Source organism: Oryzias latipes, chromosome 9 (genome assembly GCF_053564925.1).
Source record: "Oryzias latipes strain Hd-rR chromosome 9, Olatipes_Hd-rR_3.1".
In the NCBI taxonomy this organism is placed as follows: Eukaryota; Metazoa; Chordata; class Actinopteri; order Beloniformes; family Adrianichthyidae; genus Oryzias; species Oryzias latipes.
The window spans coordinates 15,217,938-15,227,337 of record NC_136245.1 but is presented as its reverse complement, the minus strand read 5'-3'; the positions used below and the strand labels follow the sequence as shown (position 1 = coordinate 15,227,337).

The following is a 9,400-nucleotide window of genomic DNA, read 5'->3' as shown; positions in this document are numbered from 1 at the left end:
TAAAATTTTGTGTGCACAAATTCGTATTTCAAATTTTGTTGGCACAAATTAGAGCTTTGTGTGCACAAATCCATATTTTGTGGGCACAAATTAGCTTATCGTGGGCACAAAATTTGCATTTTGTGCACATAAATGTCTTTATTGTAGGCAAAGATTGGCATTTAGTGTGCGCAAATTTGCATTATGGGCTCAGAAATTAGTATTTAGGGACACAAACTAGTAATAGTAGTAGGAATTGAAGATACAAACATACACGTTTGTGCACAGAGAAAACTAATTTGTGCCCTTAAATGCTAATAAAATGCTCATTTGGGGCCACAAAATACTTATCTGTTCCCACAAAATACTAATTTGTGACAACAAATTATTGATTTGAAATAACGTTTTTTTTTTTTGTTTTATGTCATGTCCAAGGTTCCGTATAACACCACTACTAAAATGAGACGAAGTGGGCAAATTTTTGGTTACATCTTCTTATTAAGATGTCAGCCTTTATCATGAAATGATCTTTGGTGTGTGTACCCACATTTTCTTTGTTTTATTTTATATTATTTCTGAATTTATTGTATTTTGGGGTAGCCTTGCTTCTCTCTGGCATCTTTTTTTCATGCCTTAACATTCTATTGCAAATATTTATACATGGAATGAATCAAATTACATCCCTCTTATATGCCCCTTATTTATATTAAAGTGAATGCTCTAGTTGATAAATGTAATCAATTCTCTGAGAATTCTTGCTCCAGTTTAAATTCTGTTGTAAGCTGATCTTCAGGCTGCATCCCTTCACAATAAAATATTCCCTTTTGAAGCAACAAACATCATGCTGATGATTTTATGAGTAGTTTTCTACATTAGCCCTCTAGTGCTGCTGATGTGTGAAATGCTACTCCTCCTGAGAGACACTTTGCCAATTTACTTTACATTCATTACTGATTTTCTCAAAAGCAAAGGAGAGCATGGGTTTGAAAGATGAGTGTTCGCCTGTCTTCGCATGTATCAGCTGCTTCTTAGGCCGTGTAAATTATGCAGCCAAATAAATATTTTCTTTATTTGAGTTGTTTTTCATTAACGCTTGAATCTAAAGCTTGTTGTCAGCTCTTTTCAAGTGCAGCCCATTTAAATTCTACTCTAAGAGTTAATCTTAACTCTCTATATTTGTCTGTAAACAGCAGCTGTAGCATCACTTTGTAGCCTGTGGCAGGGACAGTTTCACAGTCTGTGCCATTTTTTCTATTCATTTCTTGAAGCATGCTCAACAAATTAAGCCAGGCTTCAAGTGGAAGAAAAAGAAAATGAAAAGTTTTTTTTTTTTTTATTCAATTGCTGTTGCAAACAGAAACTACCCACTTTAATAAAAATACATATTTTTTTCTACTTGCAAAGTATACCAACATAAAGCATTTTCCCTCAACCAGTAAATTATACCTTCATTTCAAAGTTCCATTTGCATAAATACTATTGTGTTTTGCGCGAAGGATGTGGGCGTTTTCACTGGAAAGCAAACACATAAAAGCTGCTCTCCCAGAGCTTTCTTTTTTTTTTTTAATTGCAATTACCTCAGGGCACTATTTACATTCCTTTTTGTTTACGGCTGTGTCACTGATAGAAGACGCAGGAGAACATGCAGCACATTTGAAGGCATCCCACACATATTTATCAGAAAAATTAAGCCCACACATCCAGACACATGTCAGTGCAGCATGGGACTCCTACTCTTCTTTTAGGTAGCTGATAATCATTTGCATTCAGAACAGAGCAAAACCTACAGCAGAATCCTCTGAAGCAACAAAGAGAATCCAGTTCCCCTTTTTCATCCATCATTCCTTTAGTGAAACATGCAAAAACTGCTTTCTTCTGAAAGGGATTCTGCACAGTTGCTGTGTTGTGATCACAATTCACAAATTATCAACAGAAGCGAATCATAAAATGCCCTTGCAATGTCTTTCACTGCTGTGATTTGCCGTTCTGAAACATGTTTACAATCTGGAGAGAGCATCATTTCAGGCTGAGCGCTGATCATTGCCATGGCTGACAATATGGGATCGCCACATTATTTGTCTTCATTTGCAGAGAAAAAAAAATCCAGGAAGGCAGGAAAGACATTATCAGCAGGGTTTACAGATGTCCTTATATGACAACTTATAGAGTGAGATAAACAAACACAATAATGGCAGAGAAATGCGGATAAAATAGATGTCACAAGGCTGTTTAGTGCTATTTTTACACACAGCTGTAAGTTTGAGTCATCTGGTCCATCGCTTTGGCAGCTTTATAAATAGTCCCATGCCTACCTTTGCATGTAGCTTCAATGACATGCTTTATTGAAGACATTCTAGATGTCATTATTTAAAAACCTGTTTTTTGTGTGCACTCAAAATAACACACCAGTGTCAGTGAAAATCCTTTGAATGGCAGACAACATTTCAGATAAACACCCAAATATAGGGATTGTAACAGATGGACAGAGGAGCAGAGGATCCTATTATTTACAAACTAAATCTATTTTATACAAGTACATCTCTAATAGTGGCCGAGCCTTGCAGCAAAAATCATATTCAGGTATGGAAAAGGGTGAGTCAAAAACCTTTTTCTACTGTGCAATCCCTACAAATGACTTTAAAGGATGTCAAAGAGAAAGCTAGTATCAAAAACTGTTTTTTTTTTTTCCCTTTTTCCGAAACTGCAGCCAAAGGAGAATTTCCTGAGGCGTAATCTGCTGTGCCCACTCGAGTATCCCATATGGCTAGTTATATATAATTTAGGACATCATAAATATACAATCGCTGCCCTCCTCTGAGCGAACAGACGTGGGGATCAGTATCCAACAACACTTATTCCGGTCTGTTGTGCTCGTTAAATCTCACATGGCTATGAGGCTTTGCTGCAGCAGAGATGCAGTCTAATGCCTCTGACAACAACTTGGTAATTCAGACTGACAATGGACAGATATCTGGCGGACAGACCAATGCTAGATGAAACTTGAGTCCTGGAGATAAAGTGTATCCCCTCAGGAAAAAGTGGGGAAAGAGGAGCAGAGACAGAAGAAGATGAAAGAACTTTAAATGCTGGAAAAGATGCAGACCTATTTTTTATGTGACAAAGCAAAATGGAATTTTAATCCACAAGAATTTTAAAAGAATTTTAACCCTTATATGGTGTTCGGGTCTGTGGGACCCGTTTTCATTTTTTATTAAAAGAAAGATGAAACAAATAATTAACTTTTCAAACTCAGACTCACTGGCCTTGGCTCAATTTCTGTGAAGAACATATATCAGAATACATTTTTAATGACCACACACCGTATACCCCCCCAACACATTTCTATTACATATAAGATGTTCGGGTCCACTGGACCCGGGGCTAATAGAAGTGTGGAAATTGGTGTTTTGTGTACCTACACTCTGTCCTCCACCTGTCTGGGCCTGCTGTGTGTGTGTGTGTGTGTGTGTGTGGGTGTGTGTGTGTGTGAGTGACCAGTGACAAAGAGAGAGAGAGTTTTACTGTAAATGTGAGTTCTGTGTTTCTGCACCTGCGGTTCCCGCACAAGGTTGCAACATCGATGCAAAATTCAAGCATCAACTCTTTTCGCTCTCGTTCTCCCGCACATTTGACCATTTGACTTTCCTCCGGGAATTTTTAATTTCTTACTCTTTATCTGCTACAAATTGGAGGTGGGACACTATAAATATAGCTTTGCCAGTGTGCTTTCTTATCAGAACTGATCAAGATGGCCAAAAGACTTTCTGCGCAGAGGGCCCTGGAATTGATTTTAGCAGAGAGAGCAGTTTTTGATGATGATGTAGAGGGAGAGGATTCAAAAGAGGTTTTAGAATTAGAGGATCACATTTCTGAAAATTCAGAGTCTGACAGTGACTCTGAAGAAGATGATGAGATTGAACATCAGCCAGTTCCAAAACAAAACCGTCAGCACCCAGCCACAGGACCAGAACAAGACAGTCGCTGCCCCTTTCAGCAGTATATACCATCTAAATCTGCAAAATATGGTATAAAGATCTGGGCTGCCTGTGATGCCACTTCCTCATATGCTTGGAAATTTACAAGTCTACACAGGGAAACCTGATGGAGGAGCCCCTAAGAAAAACCAAGGAATGAGAGTTGTCCTGGACATGTCTCAGGGACTCAGTGGACACAACATCATTGCGACAATTTTTTTACCTCGCACAAGCTGGGACAGGAGCTCCTAAAGAGGAGGCTGACCATGGTGGGAACAATACGGATAAACAAGTCAGAAGTTTTGAAAACCCTTGCTTCACTTGAGAATGTGTTTCCACTCATATCCTGATTTTAATTGATTTTCTAACAGGTAAAGGTAAAGGGCAAATATTATTAATATACTGCTTGTAATTGGATGAAGTAAACATCTGTCGAGTATTTTAACATCAAAGTGTTTGATTGTGATGCATTAAAAACCACAACATGCAACGGGGTCCACCAGACCCACGAACACTGGCTGAGTAACAACAATATGAACACCACACAAGGGTTAAAGAAAGAATGAACATTTTACGCCACTAAAAAGATTTTTTACATTTTTTTTTACTGAAATATATCTTCTTTGCTATAAATAGATTATCGTAACAATTAAGTCCACGGAGTTAGAACGAACAGCAATGTGGTCATGTGGTATTTTCTTTTATATTTCTTATTTTATCTGGTTAAAACATTTTTAACACTTATTAATTGTGTGTCCTTTTTTATGACTAAGGCATTTTTATCCGGCAACAACTTAATTTTATGTATTTGTATGTATTATCTATTATTTTGATTCAAGTTTTACCACGATAAATTGTTGTTTTAATGCCTGAGTGTTGCATGGACCAGGGAGCACTTTTTGAATTTCATTGTGCTAGAGACAATGACAACAAGGTGTATTTCAAGCTAAATCTAAATGTTGACTAATTTTAACCCATAAATTATAGCAATTCCTGACTATTTCTACTACTTTTAGTCAAAAACTTGCCTAAAAACCTGCCCACTTGTTACACAGTTATCTTCAATAGGTTATCTCCTATTGGCATTTTGTTGATAATGAGAGGGACATGTCTGCCCTCTAACGGCTAAAATGGGTAACAACATTTTGAGATTTAGACAGATACACATTTGATCTTGCTTTGATTACCCCCACTATTATACATTTGTGGTGAGGTTTTATTTTAAGCATTGTATTGATTTGCAAAATATAAAAAAGTATTGTATTTTAGTTTTTTGCTTTCTAGTTAGGCTGTTATAAAGCAAAAAATTCCAAAAATTATTCATTGTACATGCAAAAGAGGTCAACCAATGAGTGTTTTTCTTTCAGTCTACAATGAGGAAAAAAAGGCCAATAACATGTGACGACCATCAACTTTACCCTGCCCTTTTGTTTGCTTAAACGGCTGTTTCTCATAGCCCCCTGTGCTGGGCTCTGTCCTGTATGAGCAAGTGAGGATTTCATTAAAACAAAACAAACTCACAAACAGATAGTGGGCAGCCATGGTTTTGATGGCTCCACTGTGTTTTCTGCTGCTGTGGCCTGGATTCAATGCTCTCAGGGGGACTCTACTAGACGAGGTAGGTGGAAACTTACTGGCAGAAAGGAGGTCTGGGACAGCAGAATGTGCCGTTAGGTTGACAAAGTGCACTGAACTCTTCAACTGTAAAAAGTTGGTCATCAAGAAACCACATCAAGAATCTTTTATTATGTGATATATCCTTATTATTTGCATTACAAAGTCAGGTCATTTAAGTATCAAGTACACCTTTTGAAGTCACTTTAAGTAGTTATGGTATATGATTTTTTTTTTTTTTTTTTTTTTTTAAAATCCTTTTTAAGTGGTTCTACTTTTTTCAAATTTTATTAATGCTTTTATTTCCCCTGACTTTATTTTTTTAAATTAATCATGAGTGTTCCAGCAGAAGTGGGTTTGCCAATCGCTTTGGCTAATTACAATGACAGAAATGAAACGGATCCCCCTTTAGCATTGATGTAATTCAGAGTTTAATGGGAATGAAATTTGTGGTTTTGGAATAAATCCTTGGAATTTTGTGGTTTGTGTTCAAAGGAGTTTCCTATGTTTTTTTTTATTGTTTTTTTTTACAGTATTTTGACCTTGTATTTGACTTGTTTGTGCATTTATACATTTTTATGTTGTCTTTGCATGTTTGCTCTTTTGCTATAAAGCATAAAACTGTTTCATCTCAATTTATTGTGATTTTTGCAGTTAAAAAATTGATAACATTTACCACATGGAATTGAGATTTCGGACAGTTTCAGGTTTGTTGTGTAATTATTGTGTAATACAATGAAAAAGAAATCTGCAAAAAAGAAGCTGGGGTTGTACTTTTTAAATAAATGAATGAAGGAAATTGTAAAGTAGAAAAAGAGCTTGCCAGCACTATGTATAGTTCCTGCTTTGGTTAGTTTTAGATGTTGGCCAACATCAGGCTTCTCCATGCTTATACACAGAACAAACATCACTCATTTCATATTAAGTGGTCAAATTGTGTTAGATTGAGAACTTTCTTAGTATTTTTATCTGACTTTATTAATAGCCATTCAAAATCAGTAGATGTTTTCTTGTGTTCATTGATTGCAGGTAGAGTCTGTCATTTGTATTGTATTGTATTGTATTGGGATATTTTAAGTTTGGAATACAGAAAGAACAAATTGAGGTTCAGTTTAAAACCAAATGACTAAGAGAACAAACTAGATTATGGCGTAATGTGAAAATTAGATTGTTCACAGTCACATGTTCCATTCTTGTGTCATAGACCAACTACTAGCAGTAATATGGGGTTCAGCGTCTTACCCAAAGACAAATAAGCAGGCAAAGCAGAATCTAAAACCGGCAACCTCCTGATCACAGGTTTACCTTTGCACTACAGCCTCCCCAAATGCATTTTGAAATGCATTTGACAAATAGGTGATAATCTCTGAATTTAAAGGTAAAAAGGCTGAGAGAACACCAGCTCACTTGCCATCTAACTGGATAGCTTTCTGTTTTTGTTATTTATCTAAAGCAGATGTTGCAGAATGAACATCCACGAATGAATTCCCCCTATTTTGCAAGTGAAAATCCATTTTGAGAAGACTGTTTTGACAGAAAAAGCTACTATTTTAGCACTATGACCTAATGATAAATCTGACTATGGGAGTTTCACCTGTAATACCTATAGTAGACATGTATACAGTACAAGCGGACACTTTGGCTACCACTAGCTATTTAGTGTTCTTTTTCTTTCAGAAACCTCTTATTCTTTCTACCAGCCCAAAACATGTTTCTTCCTCAAGTTCTTCTTCTGAAACTTCAGGTATGTGCATGAAGCAAACACAGACACATTTCTGTGTTCTTTTAAAAAATGAAATGAAGATCAATTCTATTAAAAATAAAAATTAGGGCTTGTAAGGTGTTCACCTTTCCTAATGTACCTCCATCTTTTTCTTTTTTCTCACAGGGGGTTTCCGTCTGCATCGCTCTGCTGTGATGCCTGATATCACACATCTGGAGCTTTTGGTGGTGGTGGGGCCCGACGTGCAGCAGTTTCACAAGCAAGATACAGAGAGATACATCCTCACCAACCTTAATATTGTAAGTCTGAGCACAGACAGACAGAAAACACGTGTTTTTATCACATAGTGTTAAAGGAGGTAGAGTAAAGGTCAAATGATGCTGAACATTTGAAGTCTATTAGAAGGAGAAGAATTTGTTTACGCAATTCATGATGTCAAATTTTCCTTACCATCTATAGATCTCAAGTCTAACTCCTCTAATTCAGGAGTCTGCAACCTTCAACATTTAAAAAACCCATTCGGGTCAATTTCTCATTGACAACAACCCAGTAAGAACCACAAAATCTTAATTCAGCATTTAGAAAAATAAGACACAAATTTGTATTAAAGTTAATGTTACTAATATGATAAATATAATTAAACTTTTTTTTTTGCATAGTTAAAACAGAAACAGATTTTTTTTTTTCAAATATGAACTAGTTCATGTTTAAAGGAAGTTCATGTGAGTTTCTTTAAAAAAAAAAAAAGACACCCTGTACCATCTCAATCTAGACAACATAGTAGTAGTGTAATGTCAGCAGTGAAAAAAAACTATAGACAGTTTATTTTATTGTTGTTGGTGGATTTCTGCCAGAAATTCCTAAATCTAACAAACTAAAATCCAATCTGAGCTAATCAAATGACTCCAGCTGGATTTTTTTAGACCAGCTGGGGTACTTTAAATCCCTGAATTTTATTTAATAATAGACAGTCCACCTTAAAATCTGATGTGCCTTAAGTAGGAATTCTGGCTGTGTGCTTACTGACCTGAAGTTTTTCGTGGAACACGAGGCTCAAAAATCTGTCAAAATCTTTAAATTTGGCCCACTGCGTGATGGATTGTTAGTGCATTGTGGGTAGTGTAGTCGGGAGCCTGGCTGGATTACTGTTATGTTGAATAAAGTTTGGCTTATCTGACTGTTTTGTTTTTTGTTTCACTTGAAGCCATATGCAGTCATGACAATTACATTTCCATCTCAAATTAAAACTATTTTATTATTTTTCAACCACAAAAGTGGGGGTCCCAGGGCCACTTGTGGCTCCAGAGCCACAGATTGCAGACCCGTAGTCTAAAGTGTAATAACAAACTTTTTATTCTAATTTTCTAACAGGCCTCTGAGCTGTTGAGAGATATAACTCTGGGTGCTAACATGAGGGTGCATCTGGTTCGCATGATCATCCTTTCAGAGCCAGAAGTGAGTTAAGGACTTTTATTTTGCCACAGAAAACGCCTTGTAATAGCAAACTGCCTCTTAGTTTGTTCATTCTGCTTCTATGATTTCTACTCCACATGGCATCTCTGTGCTTTCTCTTCCAGCCTGAGATCCTAATGTCCAACAACATCACTTCTTCTCTCAAAAGTGTGTGTGACTGGGGCAGAAGGATCAACCCCTCCAATGACACAGACCCCCTACACGCTGATCTCCTGCTCTACATTACAAGGTATGACGGTTCCATGTATGCTGTGACTGTGCTGCAAGTTGACCTGTTGTGCTTTGTGTACACACAAACCGGGTAATGCTTTAACACAGGTATGATCTGGTGTTGCCCAATGGGAATAATCAGGTCAGAGGAGTAGCACAGCTGGGGGGAGCCTGCTCCAGTGAATGGAGCTGTGTGATCACAGAGGACACGGGCTTTGATCTGGGGATCACCATTGCTCACGAACTTGGCCACAGGTAAAACAAAAGTAGACTTCACCTGCTGGTAATGTGTATTATGCAGTTTAATATAGTCATTAAAGCATGCGTGCCCTTTAAATAATTATTTAATTTGGGGGTCGGAAGTTTTAAGACACTTTTCTAAACATTTTGAGGGAACATAATGTAGTTCAAATTATAGGGTAGTTGC

At 36.9% G+C, this 9,400-nt stretch overlaps 1 protein-coding gene across 2 annotated transcripts in view; it reads left to right on the top strand.

The window, feature by feature from the left end:
- The first annotated feature begins 5,367 nt into the window (after nucleotides 1-5,367).
- The window catches only part of adamts13 (ADAM metallopeptidase with thrombospondin type 1 motif, 13), a 19,156-nt gene continuing 15,123 nt past the window's right edge, over nucleotides 5,368-9,400 (top strand). Inside the window, exons 1-6 of one of the 2 annotated variants that reach the window (XM_020706117.3) lie at nucleotides 5,368-5,571; nucleotides 7,245-7,311; nucleotides 7,456-7,589; nucleotides 8,662-8,745; nucleotides 8,868-8,992; nucleotides 9,082-9,228. In XM_020706117.3, coding sequence (XP_020561776.1) covers nucleotides 5,494-5,571; nucleotides 7,245-7,311; nucleotides 7,456-7,589; nucleotides 8,662-8,745; nucleotides 8,868-8,992; nucleotides 9,082-9,228 — 635 coding nt within the window. In that variant the 5' untranslated portion in view covers nucleotides 5,368-5,493. Of the gene's footprint in view, nucleotides 5,572-7,244; nucleotides 7,312-7,455; nucleotides 7,590-8,661; nucleotides 8,746-8,867; nucleotides 8,993-9,081; nucleotides 9,229-9,400 lie in introns of those variants that run through there. The other variant, XM_020706118.2, reaches the window with a different exon arrangement.